The 20,152-nt window shown below is 41.1% G+C and overlaps 1 protein-coding gene and 1 long non-coding RNA gene across 12 annotated transcripts in view; one reads left to right on the top strand and one right to left on the bottom strand.

The window, feature by feature from the left end:
* The window catches only part of KRIT1 (KRIT1 ankyrin repeat containing), a 54,370-nt gene that overhangs the window by 27,742 nt on the left and 6,476 nt on the right, over positions 1-20,152 (top strand). For all 11 annotated transcript variants that reach the window (XR_005594991.1, XM_039527136.1, XM_039527131.1 and 8 more), the window contains 6 exons: positions 1,000-1,156; positions 2,892-2,999; positions 4,562-4,718; positions 9,550-9,701; positions 11,066-11,232; positions 19,810-19,897. Coding sequence is in view for 10 of the 11 variants with exons in the window: in XM_039527136.1 (XP_039383070.1) it covers positions 1,000-1,156; positions 2,892-2,999; positions 4,562-4,718; positions 9,550-9,701; positions 11,066-11,232; positions 19,810-19,897 (829 nt within the window). In the remaining variant the exon portion in view is untranslated. The remainder of the gene's footprint in view (positions 1-999; positions 1,157-2,891; positions 3,000-4,561; positions 4,719-9,549; positions 9,702-11,065; positions 11,233-19,809; positions 19,898-20,152) is intronic.
* The window catches only part of LOC120399153, a 33,612-nt gene continuing 14,466 nt past the window's right edge, over positions 1,007-20,152 (bottom strand). Inside the window, exons 2-4 of the long non-coding RNA XR_005594992.1 lie at positions 9,614-9,681; positions 2,626-2,685; positions 1,007-1,141 (exon numbers count right to left, since the gene is read on the bottom strand). This is a non-coding gene — a long non-coding RNA (uncharacterized LOC120399153). The remainder of the gene's footprint in view (positions 1,142-2,625; positions 2,686-9,613; positions 9,682-20,152) is intronic.

Here is a 20,152-nt window from a genome sequence, read left to right as displayed (position 1 = left end):
CTTTGCATCATAGAAATATAGGGCTGGAAAGGACCTCAACCCTCCCTGTGCCGAGGCAAGACCCAAGTATAGCTAGACCGTCCCTGACTGGGGTTTTGTCTTAAAAATCTCCAATAACAGGGATTGCATGGCCTCCCTTGGAAGTCTATTCCAGTACTTAACTATCATTATAGTTAGAATGTTTTTTCTAACATCTAATCTAAATCTCCTTTGCTGTAAACTAAATTGACGACTTCTTGTCCTACCTTCAGTGGTCATGGAGAACAATTGATCACTGTTCTCATTGTAACATCCCTTAATATGTTTGAAGACAGAGTAGAGCAGAGCAGTTACCTCCTACATCATGCTTCTGGCACTCTTACTAATACATCCCAGAATGATATTTTTCTTTTTTCGCAACTGAATCACATTGTTGGCTCATATTAAATTTGTGATCCACTATAATCCCCAGATCCTTTTCTGCAATACTACTGCTTAGTCAGTTATTCCCCATTTTGTAGTTGTGCATTTGGTATTTCTTTCCTAAGTGAAGTAATTTGCATTTGTCTTCATTAAATTTCAGACCAAGTCTCCTATTTATCAAGATCATTTTGAATTCTAATCCTGTCCTCCAAAGTGTTTGCAACCCCACCCAGTATGGTGTGTCTTCTGCAAATTTTATAAGCATATTTTCCATTCGATTATTCAAGTAATTTAATGAAAATATTTAATAGTATTGGACCCACGACAGAGCCCTACAGGATCTCACTAGAAACATCCTCACAGTTTGAGAGCAAATCATTGATAAGTACTCTTTGAGTACGATTTTTGAGCCAGCTGTACACCCACATTATAGTAATTGCTTCCAGACCACATTTCCATATTCTAAATATGCCATATGTCCTAAAACATTCAGGAATATCTCTGAAAGCATCTGAAATAGGTTTGGTTTTTTTTGTTTGTTTTTTTTAAATCTTGTGTTCTTTGTTGTGGCCATTCTGCTTTTAATCTCTCTTGTAGGTATGGAAAAGTTGAAGCCACTCGAATGTTGCTGGAGAAAGGGAAATGTAATCCAAATCTACTGAATGGACAACTTAGCTCTCCTCTTCATTTTGCTGCTGGAGGAGGACATGTTGAAATTGTGAAAATTCTTCTAAACCATCTGGAAATTGACAGAGTAAGATACCTTTGTAATTGGAATGATTTTTACCTACAGTTGCAGCACACACAATATCTCTCAGATATGATATGTCTCCAGTTCCCAAGGTAAAAACAAAAAAAAAGCAGTTTCCGTTCTTAATTGTCTCTAAAATTAAATTTAAAAGGACATACATTTTAAACTCCCAAATTCCAGTTGTACAATTATCATAGGAAACTCCATCTTAAAACTTAATCTGCCCAAACATACAGACTGATTTATATTTGCCCCCCTTGTCAACTCTACTTTAACTGGATTTTACTAGAGATTTTAGTCTAAATTCTCACTATCTTTTTGTAAAATTCCTATTCATTATGAAGAAGTAAATTTCTCAGTCTCTGGGTTTTGCTTGAATTGCACATTTCTATTACTTATCTAGTTAAGTCTTTTTTATTATTATTTATTTATTTATTTATTTAGTATGGTTATCGAATCAATAGGCTCCAATCAGGGCTGGGTTCCATTGTTCTAGGTGCTCTGTAGACACATAGAAAGAGACAGTGCATGGCCCTATAAGAGCTTATAGTAAAAAAAAAAAAAAAAAAGCCAAGAAGTATATAAAGAGGAGTAGAGCAGGATATGTCCAAGTACAAGCAAAGTGGTCACACTTATAAGAGACGTGCGTTGTTAGTTCTTCTCTTTTCTGCAGCATACAAAGGGTAGAGAGAGGGAAGCAATCAAATTCTGCACCATTTTTGTATGTATTTGTTGTATATACATACTGTGTCCAATAACAAATGCTCATAGTGTGATGAAAATGTACAGATGGAAAATACATTATAGGACTGAAGTTATAACCCCATCAAGTGGGGCAGTAGTTTTGGTTGTTAGTTATATTACGTTTAATGTACTGATAATAAGTTGTATATAAAAGGAAGTATTTCTTCACACGACACAGTCAACCTATGGAACTCCTTGCCAGAGGATGTTGTGAAGGCCAGGACCATAACAGGGTTCAAAAAAGAACTAGATAAATTCATGGAGGATAGGTCCATCAATGGCTATTAGTCAGGATGGGCAGGAATGGTATCCCTAGCCTCTGTTTGCCGAAAGCTGGGAATGAGCGATGAGATGGATCACTTGATGATTACCTATTCTGTTCATTCCCTCGAGGGAACCTGGCACTGGCCACTGTCGGAAGACAGAATATTGGGCTAGATGAACCTTTGGTTTGACCCAGTAGAGCCATTCTTATGTTCTTATATATGGGAAATTCAAACCCTCCTCTCCACCACCAGCACAACCACAGAAGATCTATGACTGCATTTTACTCTATATGTAGAATATATGTCAGAATGCACAGTAGCACAAAATTAGAATACTAAAATTATATTTTAAATGGCGTCAAATTGGTGCTTATGTAATAAATGACTGACAGCGCTGACTAGAATAAGATTTAGTGTAAGCAAGGTCTATGCAAGGTTTTTCATACAACTCTGCCAACACACCTCAATCTTGGCCTGCAAACACACCTGCTCTTCTTATCCCAGTGATTTCCTGTGGAGAGGCTGCCAGAAACAGACAAAATAAACAGAGAAGTACAATTAATGAAAAGTATTTAAACAATCAAACTTCTGAACTCTATGAACAAGGGAGGATTTTAATTAATAATATTGAAAATCCCAGATATTTTAGTTATCTTCAAAACTTGTTAACGTTTACCTTTCTAGATTGAAAACTATATTTATGCCAGGCTTTCTGTTCATATTTGTAGCACATTACTGATCAACAAGGAAGATCCCCATTGAATGTCTGCGAAGAGAGCAAACAGAATGATTGGAAAGAAACAGCAAAACTGCTGAAGGAAGCCATAAATAAACCTGTATGTGTTTACCTTTTAAACAGTTTAGTAGTTATATTTTAAAGTCTTATAAAATGTATACAGAGTGGAAAACCAAGGCATGTGATAGGTCCATGTATAGCAACAATAGTCTACAGGACACATACTCTGCATGTATTTAGATTTTTGGTGTGAAATGAACATTTGTCATTTTAAATGTTTGTATCTTGTACCTATGGCTCTACAGCTGTGTGCAAGATTTTAAAATGTAATAATCTGATTTCTGGAAGTATAAAATAGCACAAATTCTACTGCCACTACTGATCATTCTACCACTGTTTTCTTCTGTATGTATACCAGCGTTTTATATATTGATACAGTCTGCTGATATGTTGTTTTTAAGCCCATTTTCATTTGATTTTCAGTGTTACTGAAAAAGGAACTGATCCCTCTCATTTTGCCTTATAAAGTAGTTGTTTTAAACTCTGAGCATTACAGATGTTATTGCCTTCTAATATAATCAGATTAATATAGTAAAACTAAATATTTGGGAATTGAAGTTACTACAGTAGAAGCAAGTGCTATAGTTCAGATTGCAAAATGTTTTCCATTCTAACCTCATTTTCAGTCAATCATAATTTTCCAAGACATTCACCTTTCTGGCTAAAAGTTTCCAGGCTTGGTCTCTGAATTTTTTTGGGGAAAGACTGAGCAGAGGGGAGATGGGGAAATAGACTGCTATTATAATAAATTTTTACAACTTTTTTTTAAACAGCTAAAGCATTGAAACAACTGGAGATAAGAAGTTTAAGCTCTCAGTCCAGCTTCGTACTTAAACACATGAATAGTCCCATTGACTTAAATGGGATTATTTATGGCATACATGAAGTTAGTCATGTGCTTAAAGCATGGCTGTAGTGAGACATGTTCTGCACCCACAATCCATTGAAGTTAATCGGAGTTTTGAGTAAAAATTAGTAGAAGTAGTGGTAGTACTACCTAAAGGTCTCAAGTAGATTGGGGGTCACCTTGTGCTAGGAGCTGTACAAACATATAATAAATTAAGGCCTTTGCCCCCCAAGAGTTTATGGCCTAAAAGTTAAGATTTAAAGGATAAGTGAAACAAATTAGAGGGATAGAGAGAGGAAAAAGTAACAATAAGATGTTTTAATATAAACTAGTTGTGTGCATAATTCATAGTCAATCAGTAGTAGTAATCATATAATGCATGTGGCAGGATATACTTAGGCACTTAGCCCCAGATTTCTGAAAGTATTTATGTATTATTCTGCTCAGCATTGCAACACCTAAATACCTTTAAAAATCTGCACCTTAGCTACTGTGTTAATGGGCACGGTATAGAAATGTAGAGAGAGACAATGCTACATGGTCTCGGAGGCCCCACAAATCCGTGAAAGGTGTTCTGATCCAAGATAAATATAAAATAATTCTGCAAAATTATTTTTCTAAAAATGTAAATGCTGCTAAATTGGATTAAAAATTGATGTTTGTGGAAATGAAAGCAATAGAAGAGTGGGATTTTAATTTAGGATTATTTTGTCTCCCATTTATTTTAATGGTATTTTTATATATTTTTGCCATAGTACGAAAAGGTACGGATTTATCGAATGGATGGGTCATATCGTTCTGTTGAGTTGAAACATGGAAACAATACTACTGTACAGCAGATAATGGAAGGAATGCGTCTGTCTCAAGAAACACAGCAGTACTTCACTATTTGGATTTGTTCTGAGAACCTTAGTAAGTAGTTAGAGAACTTATAACATTGTTGGAGTTATTGTTTTGGATTTTGTTTTTTTTTTTTACATTTATTTTTGTAAATGTCTTGCTAAAGTAAAAAAGGACACGAGCAAGACTGGTAGACCAAACAATAATCTTGTCAGCTTTCTTTAGTCATATACATTGTCCCGTCATTTTCTGCATTGCTGAGTCATTCTTGAGACCTTTAAAAAACTTATGAGAATTTTGCTCACTGTAGTGCAGAGAGGCAATTGCGAAAAACCTAGACATGACTAGATTGATAAAGAGTTGGCTAAAGAGTTAGTTAGATGAGACTTTGGAGCTGAGCAGTGTTGTTTTGGGGTTTTTTTGGAGTTTGCTGGGGTTTTTTTAACACCTAGAAAAAAAATTATTTAAAAACACACGTTTTGTAGTGGCTTAGATTTGGTGCCTGTCATGTATGTTTTTAAAATAGTGGCTCTCATTGGAAAGAAGGGAAAAGATTGTGCACCATGAAATATCTTAGTTCTGTAATACCATCTGTGAGAAAATCATCTTGAATGCCTTCTAGAACTTTAAACCATTGAGATCAGTGGAGCTGCTGCAGTAGTCTGCCTGGCCACCCTCCACAAAGAGAACTAGATGTAGATGCCTGAAGAGACAACATAGGACTTCTGTGGGAGCTGCTGGATGCCTAATGCTTTTGACAATCATGTCATTTATTATGGTGCTTAAGTATGGACTTTGCAGCCTGGTTTTAGGCTCCCACTCTTAAAATCTTTGCCTGCAACTATAGGGCCAAATCCTTCAAACCTTGCTCACATAAATGAGCCATACTCATATATGCAACTTATTCAACTTCAGTGGAATTATTCATATGAGTAGTAATTAAAGGACTGGACTTATGTTATCTATGCATATGTTGCGTTAATTATTTGGGCCATCTCACCGTGCATCAAAAGAACTCTCAGCAGCCACAGGCTTTCAAGACCTTTTTTTTTCCCCAGACACTAAATTTTTTATTTCTCTCAAATAAAACAACTTAATGTAATTTACAGTTGTAAATCATGTCCTTTCCCCTGTCCCGTGGTCTCTTGTAGGAGCCATTATTCCCTGCAGCTCTCACTTCTCAGGTCCTCTGCCTGGGTGTTAATTCAAATCTGTCTTTCCCTTCTGCTGCAGCTTTCCTCCCTGCAGAGTTGTACTCCTAGAACATCTGCTTGGGAGCTAAGGAGAGCCCATCTGCTCCCTTCTTGTCTTGATACCTGAAATCATGCTGCCCTTTGCATCCCTGCAGGCCTGGCACTTAATTTCAGTCTTCTATCATACGATCCCTGGATTTTATTTCCATCACCTGGGAAAGTGAGCTGAGCCTGGCACAGAGTGCAGCTGAGCTCCATCCCCCTTAAAGGGCTCCCTCACCCTGTGACAGTCCTTAGTACATACTTTATTTCTTGATTGAAGCATTATGTATTATGAGATACTTTTTATGACTATTTAGTCTGCTTAAATGTGTACTAAGGTAAATTTGATTACCTCAACTTATTTCATATGTATAATAAATTCATGTAGTCAATGTTGCATAACCTTTTTAAAAAAAATTATACAAGTTCTCAGCTATATTTAGCACAGGAAGCATCCTTATTCCTATTGCTAGCTTTTTCATACAATTTAAGACTCCTCTTGGATTAAAGTCATATGTACAGTATATATCTTTGTAATTCTCTTTCTTTCGCAACATTCGTGCCACCTCTTTCCAACCAGATTTCAAAAAGATAGGTAGAAACATGTATAAGCTGTAGTCAGTCATGATTATGCCTACTTGTCAGAAAGGTTGTAAACAGCATTACTGTGACAAGGTTGCTATGGGGCTCATTTGTAATGCCAATTAAATGTGAGAAACTATCATCATGATTTCAGCTGCTTCAAATTGGGTTAGACTCACTGCTTGTGGTAGTGTAAGGAAAAAAGCTGTGCATTAAGAATTCAACACTTCAGTGCTGCTTTCTTCTTTTTATAGCTGGAATTTAAAATATGTGTGTGTGTTATAGTTGAAATTGTTTTAAATAATGCTTTTCTTCAGTTTTCTGTCTGGCCATTTTCTCCCAGTTTCACCACTGTTACTAACTTCCTGTAGGAACTTTACACTTCTTAAGCACTAAGGGGGTTAAAAAACCGCCCCCAAATTTAAAGCGGCAAAAGTGGTTCCCCCCCTCAACATCCAATCAAAAAACACACTAATTAAACGCCAACCAGGTGTTTACCACTAAAACACACAATGCATAAAGCACCAATCAAAAAAGGGGGCAAAAAATTAAATTAAATTAGTACATGCGCATAATAAAATAATTTATGTAACCCATTATAATAAAAAACCGTAAAAAAACCCCGCTTGGGGCGCTCCACTAAAACAAACTAACAAACTTGGCTTCATTTATTGCTACAACTTCCCTTTGTGAACAACCAATAGAGAACTATATGGGCCCACCAGCAGACATACAAATGCAGAGCTGCAGTGCTTGAGAGGAAAGGAGCCTGGCTGAGTGATGATGTCTTGATGCATGTGTCCCTTTTAAAGCAGGGCAAATAACTGATTTTTTGGTTCTCTGGCATTTCTGAAAAATGTGGGGAAAATATTAGTTTGGATGAAACCAAATTTGAAAATTCAAAAAATTTCAGCAAACTGAAAAAGTCACTTTTGAGTTGAGCAAAATGTTTAGTTCAACCCAAAACATTGTGTTTCTGGGCATTATTAAAGTGCTAGATTCACAAAATAGGGGAGGAAAAGGAGTTAGTAGTGCCTCCATGATGAGCTTTAGCCCAATGATTATGGCATTCACCTGGGATGTGAGACACCTGAGTTCAGATCCTCCCCCTCCCCCGCCTAAAATAGACAAGGGAATTGAACTGGGGTCTCCTACACTATAGGAGAGTCCCCTAGCCACTGAGCTATGGGATATTCTAATGTGGGTCTCTCAGTCTTTCCTGTTGAAGCTGTTCCACTATGCATAAATAATTAAATAGTCATTGGAGAAGGAACATGAACTTGGATTTCCCAGATGAGTGCGCTGATCACCAACCTATAGAGTCATTTCGCTCTTTCTCTCTGGCCCAATGACTGTTTGTTTATACTAAGTGGAACAGCTAGTTTCAAAAAAAAAATAAAAAATCACCAACTCTAGTCCCCTTACCTTCTGAGTGTGTGTTCCATTTTATTTTGCCCAAAATACTGAGATGTTTTATTTGTGGTACAGGGAAATATTACTAATTTGTTAAGTTTTTGTTACCAACAAATAATTCTATGAAACATTCATAATTTTTCAAATTAGACTAAGTATTTGAATTAAAAAAAAATGAAGACTCCATGTAATGAACTGTATAGTACAGATTTAAACCAAGATGCTCTGTGAAAATACTTTGAGAAATCAACTTAAATTTCTGCTTGCCTATTTAAGCAACTAATAGTCATCTTACGTTAGATAATGAAAATCTAACAGGAAAACTATGACAGTTTATGATGTTTTTAATTGTAGAGGGTTTTGAATGTGGGAAGGAGAAGTCAGAAGTGGGAGAAGATTTTAAGTGGGCAGTAGCTGTGCAGAAGTCAGAGAATGAGGGAGAGTTGAGTAGTGGGGAACTAGAAGACAGGTAAGCAGTAGGGAGATGGTGAGGGAAAGGAGGATAGGCAGATGGGTTGCCTGAATGTAGCTGCGGCTGTGTGCTGGTTGGCACAAAGATCTAGATCTGTAGGTCAGCTTCGATAAGCAGGGGCGGCTCTACAGTTTTGGCTGCCCCAAGCAGTCATGCGCGGGAGGCGCCCCGGAGCCGCGGGAGCAGCGGACCTCCCGCGGGCATGACTGCAGAGGGTCCGCTGGTCCCGCGTGGCCCGGCTGGACCCCCGCGGCTGCGGACGGTTCGCGGATCCCGCGGCTCCGCTTGAGCTGCCGCAGTCATGCCTGCGGGAGGTCCAGCCGAGCCGCGGGACGAGCGCTCCCTCCGCCGTCATGCCTGCGGCAGGTCCGGTCGTCCCGGGGCTCCGGTGGACCTCCCGCAGGCATGACTGCAGCAGGTCCGCCGGCCCAGCCTGCCGCCCCCTAGATTTGGCCGCCCTAGGCACCAGCTTGTTTTGCTGGTGCCTAGAGCCGCCCCTGTCGATAAGAGTAGGGAAGCAGAAAAAACTGCATCGTTACAGCATGTTGGGATCATGATGCTTTACAGACCATAGAAAGGGCACAGCGTCTATCCTGAAACAATTAGTCTATAAAATGGCAAAAATGTTTCTAAAACAAACCGAAGATATATTTTCCTGTGAAGACCTGAGTTCTGGGCTCTTATTTCTCCTAAAATAACTGCTACAATCATTAGCTAATACAGTCATTAAAGCCTAATAGTTAATATAGTTCCTTACCCTGAATTAGACATGTGTGATTCCACAGGCACTTGCAGAAAGAACCAATTCAGAAGCAATAAGAGGAAATTATTTTAAATTTTTATTTGATGTGGTGTTTTGGCCCAATCCCGTAGTCCTTACCACAGCCTTTTACTTGTAGTTTTAAGGTCCACCCATAAGTTTCATTACAAACTTAAATTTTTAAAGTTACTTATTTTTTTAAAAGAATTTCATTTCACTGTTGAGAAGCTGAACATAATTCAAGCATGCATTTACTGAATTATTGGTGTGGCCTCTGCTGTGATAAATTTGTCACCGTGTTTGCGACCTTTTATATATATGGTAAAAAGAAAACAGTTTTTTGTTTGAGAAAAGCAAATTCTCAGTTCTAACATTTTGATATAGCATTCATTTGAGCTTGATTCCCCTGTTTATTATTTTAAATAAGTTGTTATTTTCCAGGCCTCCAGCTGAAGCCATATCATAAACCTTTGCAGCATGTTCGTGACTGGCCTGAAATACTCACTGAACTGACAAACTTGGATCCTCAAAGGGAAACTCCACAGCTTTTCCTGAGGAGGGATGTGAGACTTCCTTTGGAGGTTGAAAAAAAGGTCTGCATTAGAAATGCTAATATCAAATACAGGTGCAGAAACAGAAACCTTTATCACAGGAGTATGTCAATCCGTTGGTCTGTTTTAGAATTTAAATAGATTTTGGGACCCTCTTCCCATCTGACCAATAAGAAAGGGAAAGAAGTTGCAAACTACAGGTTCAGAACCCATGACTTTAGATCATATTTAAACCTGTTAGAAAACATTAGTAGGTGTAAGAGTAACTGTCAATTAAAGTGATTTGTTCTTCTGCCTGTGTGCATGTAAGGCCTAATCCAACTCCCACTGAAGATTAAGGAAAGAGTCCTGTTGATTTTGATAGGAGGTAGATCAAGCCTGTAATTCCTGTTAATAATTGTGGGACAGGACAATGGTAGAATAGGCTGTGACTTTTTACAATTCTAAGGTTTATTCTCCTTTTATTTATTGAAATTGCAGAAAATCACTTACATTCCAAACAAATGTATTATCAATAATAATAATAAAATAGTACTGAGTGAGCTCCTATAAACGGCAGTTTCTCATAAATGCTATTCCTCCAATTGAATAAAGACTTGTCAGAGTATACGCCTAAGCAACTAAACTTAATCACAAAACAGCCAATATTGTTTATGGATTGGAACCTTAGTTAAGCCAATCAGATTTTCCTCCAGTCCTGCCCACTTTCTAGTGGCCAAATTCTGGCACCCTTACTCATTCTGAGTAATTTTCTTCTTACAGATAATTCATTGATATCTGTGAGATTACTCTCTCAGAGAAAGGTGGTACTGTTTGGCAAGAGTAAGGGTGGTAAAACTGGTCATAAATAGATAGTATAGAGTGAGAAAATAGATTTTTTTTAAGTATCAGAGGGGTAGCCGTGTTAGTCTGGATCTGTAAAAGCAACAAAGAATCCTGTGGCACCTTATAGACTAACAGACGTTTTGCAGCATGAGCTTTCGTGGGTGAATACCCACTTCTTCGGATGCAAGCTTTCACCCACGAAAGCTCATGCTGCAAAACGTCTGTTAGTCTATAAGGTGCCACAGGATTCTTTGTAGATTTTTTTTGTTAACAGTGTAAAATGTTTTTTGGCTTTTATGGGTTTGATGTGATTTTGATTTGGCATAGTGTGGTATTCAGTTGTAATTTATATATGTTAGATCAGTATGAATGTGTAATTCAGAAAATGGAAATACTTGCATATCAATATTTATAAATCAGCATTTATTCTTCTTCTAGACCAAATAAAATACACATTTCAGTTAAATAAGATCATATCTTTGTCTCCTATAGAATCAGTAAAAAGTTATACTTAGTTTGTGAAAAGAAAATGACATTTAAACATTTTAATCAAAATGTTTAAAATTTATGTTTTTAAACAGATTGAGGATCCACTGGCTATTCTTATCCTGTTTGATGAAGCCAGATATAATTTGCTGAAAGGCTTCTATACTTCACCTGATGCCAAACTGATCACACTGGCAAGTCTGCTGCTACAAATAGTCTATGGAAATTATGAGAGTAAGAAACACAAACAAGGTTTCCTTAAGTGAGTGAGTATTTAAACTGAGATTGGTTTGTTTTTTTTAATCTGAAATGGTTAATCTGATATGTTTGGTTTTTTAATATGAAATGTTTAATATAAACTGTTTCAACTATTTCCAAGTAAACTGCAGGTGTGTTGTATTAACTAGAAATTAAACACTATCATTGACCTCCAATATGTGGAGTACAGCTTCAGAACTGTGCATATTGGTCTAGCCACTTTATTCCCATATCAATAATGTGAGCTGTGCATCAAATCCCCTGCGTCTGGGACTAAAAGTGTATCCTATGTGACTAGTTTGCAAAATCTAAGGACTAGAGGACTTAGTGTTTTTCAGTGGGTATGTTATAATTTAAAAGAACAAAAAATTTAGTCAATTTTATTAATTGGTGCTAAACAGTATCACGTTGTAACCTTGAGCTGTGGTTTTAGTGGGGTGATGAGGCAGCTATTGTATAACCCATTATACAAGAAACTGATTTCCCATTCATATTCACTATGGCAACTTCCGATGTATACATTACCAAGGGGGTGAGGGCCTGATCCTGCAAATCCTTATTCATGTGAATAGTGCTACTGAAGTGAATAGGACTACTTGGATGTGTAAGGGTTCCACACAAGAATAAGAGTTTACAGGATTAAGACCTAAGAATACCACCTTTTTGAACAAAATTGTTTAGAATATGCAAAAAAAGAAACCCATTGCTGTATGCTATCTATACAGAGTATGCAAAGAAATTTGAATACAGGTTTTGGATGTCTTTTAAAAATTGGAAGGCAGATCCTACTGATGAAGATGCAAGGAACATAAACTCTGGCAAGTCAAGTGTAAAGTATAATGAGGCAGGCCAAAAAAGAATTTGAAGAGCAACTATCAAAAGACACCAAAAAAACAGCCATTTTATAAAAAAGTACATCAGAAGCAGGAAGCCTGCCAAATAATCGGGGGCGACTGGACGATCAAGGTGCTACAGGAGCACTCAAGGAATATATATAGCTGTTACGGAGAAGTTAAATGCATTCTTTTCATCGGTCTTCATTGTAGAGGATGTGAGGGAAATTCCCACACCTGAGCCGTTCTTTTTAGATTACAAATATGAGGAACTGTCCCAAATTGAGGTGTCAGTAGAGGAGGTTTTGGAAGAAATTGATCAATTAAGTAGTAATAAATCACCAGGACCAGATGGTATTCTCCCAAGAGTTCTGAAGGAATTCAAATATGAAATTGTAGAATTACTAACTGGTATGTAACCTGTTGCTTAAATAAACCCCTGTACCAACTGGATGGTGAATAACTAATGTAACACAGATTTATTTATTTTTTAAAAAGGCTCCAGAGGCAATTACAGGCCAGAAAGCCTAACTTAAGTACCAGATAAATTGGCTGAAATTATAGTAAAGAATAGAATTATCAGAACTTAGATGAACATAATATGTTGGGTAAGAGTCTATCCGGCTTTTGTAAAGGGAAATCATGCCTTGCCAATCTATTAGAATGGTTTGAGAGGGTCAACAAACTTTTGGACCAATCGATATAGTGTACTTGGACTTTCAGAAAGCCTTTGACAAGGACCCTCACCAATGACTTTTAAGCAAAGTAGGTTGTTATCAGATAAGAGGGAAGGTCAGCTCATGGATCAGTAACTGGTTAAAATATAAGAACCAAAGAGTAACAATAAAAGGTCAGTTTTCATAGTGGACAGCGGTAAATAGCAGGGTCCCCCAACGATCTGTACTGGGACTAGTGCTGTTCAACATTTTCATAAATGATCTGGAAAAAGGGGTAAACAGTGAGGTGGCAAAGTTTCCAAACAATATAAATGTACTCAAGATAGTTAGTAAAGCTGACTATAAGGCTGACTATGACGAGTTACAACAGGATCTCACAAAACTAGGTGACTGGGCAACAAAATGGCAGTAATTAAATAAATGCAAAGTAATGCACATGGGAAAACATAATCCCAGTTTATACATACAAAATGATAGGGTCTAAATTAGCTGTTACCACTCAAGCAAGACATCTTGGATACATTGTGGATAGTTCTCTGAAAACATCTGTTCAATGTGCAATGGCAGTCAAAAAAAGTGAACAGAATGTTAGGAACCATTATTAAGGGATGGATAGATAAAACAGAAGGTATCATAACACCATAATATAAACCCATGGTATGCCTACACCTTGAATATTGCATGCAGTTTTAATTGCATCTCAAAAAAGATATATTAGAATTGAAAAATGTACAGAGGGGGCAACAAAAATGATCATGGTATGGAACAGCTTCCATATGAGAAGAGTCTAAAAAAACTGGGACTGTTCATCTTAGAAGAGAGCCGACTAAGGGGGGATATGATAGAAGTCTATATAATCATGAATGGTGTGGAGAAAGTGAATAAGGAAGTGTTATTTACCCCTTTACATAAAACAAGAAGCAGTGGTCACCCAGTGAAATTAATAGGCAGCAGGTTTAAAATAAACTAAGGAAGTATTTCTTCACACAATGCATAGTCAATCTATGGAACTCGTTGCCAGGGGATGTTATGAAGTCCAAAAGTATAAAAAAAGAATTAGATGAGTTCATGGAGGATATGTCCATCAATGGCTATTAGCCAAAATGGTCAGGAATGCTACCTCATGCTCTTGGTGTCCCTAAACCTCTGACTGCCAGAAGTTGGGATTGGACGCCTGGGTATTGATCGCTCAATAATTGCCCTGTTCGGTTCATTCCCTCTGAAGCATCTGGCCCTTGCCGCTATCCTGTTGGAAGACAGGATACTCTGCGAGATGGATCATTGGTCTAACCCAGTATGGCCATTTGTATGTTCTTAGGTGTGAGGGAAACAGGGAACATTTTTTCTGACTGTTGAGAAAACTCATTTTCACTTTACTTTGTGTTAGCTTTTTATTCTTGCAAGACAGACATCATGATTTTTGTTTATATTTTGCTATACTTGATTTAGAACAAGTGCATGTATTTAGCAAAAGATCTTCCTTTCAAATCTGTAACTTTAATAATGTTCCCTTCCTCAATATTGGTGATTTAATAACAGTTTTTGAAATTTAGGTATCCTGTACTGTCCAAGCTTTCTTTTCATTGTTTTCAGACCATAATATTTGCAGGGGTGAAAAAACTTTTCAGGACACAAGAACACTACATCTAAACTGATGATATTGCCTGTACTGATTGTGCATAAAAATAAATTAAGAGCTTTCTTTTGTAAACCAAGTGACTAATGTGCACGAATGGATTTTTGCACCTATACCCTTGATTTCAGGTCATTTGTAACAATTGGAAGTTGATGAGACAAATTCTCAGCTGTGCTGAGTTTACACTTGATGCAACTGAGAAAAACGAGGAGGGAAAAAGCTGACTGTAAGCTGAAATGGCCCCCATCATAATTTAGAGCTACTAATGGAAACCACTGTACTGGGCTAGGATCAGGCAAAGCATCATGCACTCCATCCCACTCCTAGAATCCCTCACCCCTGCACCACCAACAGTGCAGGGTAGGTAGAAACAGGTAGCGTAGCATCAACTACACTGGCTGTACACAAGCTAAGGATTCCACTTGGTCAGTGGGAAACCTTAGCTACCCGTTTAGGAAAGCTTTTCAGCTGCTGAGATGATAATAGAGCAGCTTGAATTGGGGCTGACAGTCTATCCCGATATTTGATACTTAGGCCTTGTCTACACTACAAGACTATTTCGAATCTACTTAAGTCGAATTTGTGGATTCGACCTTATGAAGTCGAATTTGTGTATCCACAGTAAATACACTAATTCGAATTTCTGAGTCCACATTAACGGGGCCGGCGTCGACTTTCGAAGCGGTGCACTGTGGGAAGCTATCCCACAGTTCCCGCAGTCCCCGCTGCCCATTGGAATGCTGGGTAGAGCTCGCAATGCCTGCTGGGGGAAAAAATGTGTCGAGGGCGGTTTTGGGATACTGCCGTCATCGAACCGTCAATCACGCCCTCCCTCCCTGAAAGCGCCGGCGGGAAATCTGATCGCGCCCTTCTCTGGTCGGTTACAGCGCGGACGCCACAGCACTGCGAGCATGGAGCCCGCTGCGATCATCGCTGCACTTATGGCCGTTGTCAACTCCTCGCACCTTATCGTCCACCTCTTCCACAGTCAGATGCTGAGAAATCGGGCGAGGAGGCTCCGGCAGCGCGGTGAGGAGAGTGGCGCAGACCTCTCACAAAGCAGGGTACGCCGCGCAGTGGTGATCATGGTGGCAATGGGTCAAGTTCATGGTGTGGAACGGCGATTCTGGGCCCGGGAAACAAGCACGGACTGGTGGGACCGCATAGTGCTGCAGGTCTGGGATGAAACGGAGTGGCTGCGAAACTTCAGGATGCGTAAGGGCACTTTCCTTGAACTCTGTGACTTGCTGGCCCCTGCCCTGAAGCGCCAGGACACACGGATGCAAGCAGCCCTGAGTGTGCAGAAGCGAGTGGCCATAGCCCTCTGGAAACTTGCAACGCCAGACAGCTACCGGTCAGTAGCGAACCACTTTGGCGTGGGCAAATCTACAGTGGGGGTTGCTGTGATTCAAGTAGCCCACGCAATCGTTGAGCAACTGCTCTCAAAGGTAGTGACTCTCGGAAACGTCCAGGTCGTCATAGATGGCTTCGCCGCGATGGGATTCCCAAACTGCGGTGGGGCTATAGATGGGACTCACATCCCTATCCTGGCACCAGCCCACCAGGCCAGCCAGTATATTAACCGAAAGGGCTACTTTTCAATGGTGCTGCAAGCACTGGTGGACCATAGGGACGTTTACCAACATCTTCGTTGGGTGGGCGGGCAAGGTTCATGACGCGCGTGTGTTCAGGAACTCTGGTCTGTTTAGACGCCTCCAGGCAGGAACTTTCTTCCCGGACCACAAAATAACGGTTGGGGATGTGCAGATGCCTACAGTGATCCTCGGGGACCCAGCCTACCCGCTAATGCCCTGGCTCATGAAGCCCTATACAGGCGCCTTGGACAGTGAGAAGGAACTCTTCAACTACCGGCTGAGCAAGTGCAGAATGGTGGTGGAGTGTGCTTTTGGACGTCTCAAGGGGAGATGGCGGAGCTTACTGACTCGCTCAGACATCAGCGAAAAGAATATCCCCGTAGTTATTGCTGCTTGCTGTGTGCTCCACAATCTCTGTGAGAGCAAGGGCGAGACCTTTTTGGCCGGATGGGAGGTTGAGGCAAATCGCCTGGCTGCTGTTTACGCTCAGCCAGACACCCGTGCCGAAAGAATATCCCAGCGGGAAGCGCTGTGTATCCGGGAGGCTTTGAAAGCAAGTTTCCTCGGAGAGCAGGGTAACCTATGACTCTCCACTTGATTTTAACAGAAGCTGATCCTGGGCCTGTGTCTCTATGTGTTGAGTGAGATCTGCGGTTACATACCCTGTTCTCCAAGTTTCCCCCACTTCCAAAGCACGTTTTAAAACAAATTAAACGGAACAGTAATTGTTAATAAATCTTTCTTTTACTTTGCATTTCTGTTCAGGGGTTGAAACATGGACGCATACTGTGCTGGGTACGGTGTGCACTGATGTACAGACCGCTTGTACAATAGAGGAATGACAGCCTCCTGCTCCTACATAGGTCTCTGGGGTGGGGGACGGTTGCAGGTGGTTGTGCATGAAGGGGTGGGTTTGCAGGAAGGGGTGAGGGGTGCCATCTTTGGATAGGGGTTTGGATGACGGCTGTGGGCTGTGGGTTTGGGTGTAGGAAGGGGTGAGAGGTGTGGGGGAAGGGTGAGTATCTGTCCATGGATGAGGGCTCTTGTTGGGGCTCAGGGCAGCAGAGAGGCTCGTGGCTACGGTGGAAGTGCATGGTAAGGGCAGTCTGCCTTAACATTCGGCGATGGCAGGCGCTAGGACCCTGGACAAGCGTACACATCACCGAATGAACCGGGGCAGCATACACCACACAGACTGACCCTCGTGCCTAGTGACTGCAGTCTGTGTGTGCCCTGCAGTTGACCCTGCCCCCAAGTCTGTACCCTGGTAATGTAGGCTATCCAGTGCAATTAAAAATCCCCTCCCCCCCTACACACAAAGTCTTCTTACACGAAAAACGTGAAGGAAACAGTGAATAACAGCAAACCGCTTTTAATAATCTACTACACAGTGGGGGGATGAAACTTGGATTTGGGACTGGGTGATCCTGTAAGGGAAGCGCTTCTACAAATTTATAGCGTGAGAGGTGTCTGGTACATTAGCGCTCTGCTGTGGTGCAGTGACAGTTCTCACGGCCCCTACCGCCCCTCCTTCTTGTAATTTTGGGTGAGGGGGGGACAGGACTTCTTGGCGTTGGAGGGCGGTTGCAGATACAGTGCAGGGGGGCTCTCTCCTCCTGCCTGCAGTCCTGCAGAACATCTACAAGGCACCGGAGCGTGTCCGTTTGCTCCCTCATTAGCCCAAGCAGCGTTTGAGTCGCCTGCTGGTCTTCCTGCCGCCACCTATCCTCCCGTTCGATGTGTGTGCGATGCTGCTGACATAGGGTCTCCCTCCACTGTCTCTGCTCTGCCACCTCGGCTGTGGAGCAGGCCATCAGTTCCGCGAACATCTCGTCCCTAGTCTTTTTTTTTCGCCGCCTAATGTTAGCCAGCCTCTGCGAGGTGGATGACGGGGCAGTCCGGGAAAGAGCCGAAGCTGTGTGATGGGAAAAAGTAAGTGATTTCCTTGAACAGATACATGTTTGCGAACAGTGAACACAGTCTAGTCAGTTTCTGTGAACAAGACCATACAGGGCACCTAGTCTCACGAGATCTCAGGACAAGTTCGAGATTTCGGAATACGCTTTCAGTGGTTGCGGTCTTGCACAGGAGAGATGCCAAGCGGGGAGGGACAGCTGAATCCGTCTAGCAGCCAGTCCTGATAAGCCTTACAGTAGAGTCTGCTTAACAGTTAATGGATAGCTGTGCCCTCCCGCTAAAGGCAATCTGGAAAGCATAAAGTCTGAGCCTTTTCCAGCCCCTCCCGGCAGTGCACGGGAAAGATCACTGTATGCTTTTCCTCTGTGGCCTCCAACACGTGGCTGTTAAGCGAGGGTCATTCTTATGCAAAGTAAAAGTCTACCATTCACAATAGTAACAGTACACTAATTGCCCTAATTAGATGCAGCACTTCCAGAACGACATTACCCTGAGGCTGGTCACTCGGAGTCAGAGAGAGCGGATGCTAAGAGAAGCCCTGCACAGACCAGGACCATATGCTGCCATGCTTGTGGAGGCGATGATTCCCCTTTACATTAGGATGGCCTGGCGCGGAAGAGTGTGCTTCCACGGAGCACCAAATAAGGCACCTCTCCCCAGGAACCTCCTGCGGAGGCTTTTCGAGCACCTCTCTGAGAGCTTTGTTGAACTGTCCCAAGAGGATTATTGTTCAATCCCTATATGTGTGGACCTACTTTTTATATAGTTTGACATTGAAATTTTTTTATATAGTATTTCTATTTTTTCTATACCTGTTTTTTAAAAAATAAATGTTTCCATGTTTATAGCACTTACCGCCTGATCCTTCCCCTGATTCTGAGTCCGGGTTAACGGGCGGGGACGGTTGGTAGGGGATCTCTGTGAGGGTGATGAAGAGATCCTGGCTGTCAGGGCAAGCGGTATTGTGTTCGCTGTCACCTGCGCCGTCCTCCACAAACCCTTCCTCATCTTCCCCATCGGCGAACATCGCCGAGGAACTGTCCAGGTACACTATGCCATCCTCAGAGTCCACGGTCACTGGTGGGGCAGTGGTGGCAGACCCACCGAGAATGGCATGCAGTGCCTCGTAGAAGCGGCATGTCTGGGGCTGTGCTCCGGAGCGTCCGTTTGCCGCTCTGACTTTTTGGTAACCTTGTCTCAGGTCCTTGACTTTCACGCAGCACTGCATCGCATCCCGGCTGTATCCTTTGTCTATCATGGCTTTGGAGACCTTCTCGAAGGTCTTTGCATTCCGCTTGTTGGAGCGCAGCTCCGAGAGCACAGACTCCTCGCCCCACGCAGCAATCAGATCCATGACTTCCCGGTCAGTCCATGCTGGGGACCTCTTTCTATTCTTGGATTGCCCGGACTCCTCTGCTGGAGAGCTCTGCATCGTTGCAGGTGCTGCGGAGCTCGCCCCGATGTCCAACCAGGACGTCAGATTCAAAGTGCCCAGACAGGAAAAGGAATTCAAATTTTCCCGGGTCGTTTCCTGTGTGGCTGGTCAGAGCATCCAAGCTTGGACTGCTGTCCAGAGCGTCAACAGAGTGGTGCAGTGTGGGATAGCTCCCGGAGCTACTAAGTTCGATTAGCATCCACACCTAGCCTAATTCGAGCTAGCCATGTCGAATTTAGCGCTACTCCACCTGTCGGGGTGGAGTACCAAATTCAAACTAAAGAGCCCTCTAGTTCGAATTAAATGGCTTCCTGGTGTGGACGGTTGAGCGGTTAGTTCGAATTAACGCTGCTAAATTCGACTTAAAGTCCTAGTGTAGACCAGGCCTTAAAGATATTAGTATTGCCATGCTGGAAGACATTGCCTTGTGTGCAGTACTTTGCTCAGTGATGGAAAACTAGGTAATATTTTGGCTTTTTTCTTTTTAGTGAAGAAAATCTTAAATCTATAGTACCCATCACCAAACTAAAAAGTAAGGCTCCTCACTGGACAAACAGGATACTTCATGAATACAAGGTAAGAACATTAACAGTATCCCCCAGGTCCTGGAAATCCTGTCTTAAAATCTTAGTTGTTTTTCTTTAGTTTTCTGTTACTGTTCTGCATTATAACAATAGTAATATACAAAGCCAGAAATGTAGTAAGGCTAAAAATTGATAGTGAATCATTCTTTTTACTGATTCAGTAGTCCATTTTTTATTTTTTTACATTCAAGTAAAATATACTGTACCTTGAAACAACATATCTTAGTACTGAGCTGTCTGAACATTT

Source organism: Mauremys reevesii, linkage group 2 (assembly GCF_016161935.1).
Source record: "Mauremys reevesii isolate NIE-2019 linkage group 2, ASM1616193v1, whole genome shotgun sequence".
Classification (NCBI taxonomy): domain Eukaryota; kingdom Metazoa; phylum Chordata; order Testudines; family Geoemydidae; genus Mauremys; species Mauremys reevesii.
Note: the sequence above shows the minus strand (reverse complement) of the source record. Positions and strands in the feature narration are given on the sequence as shown.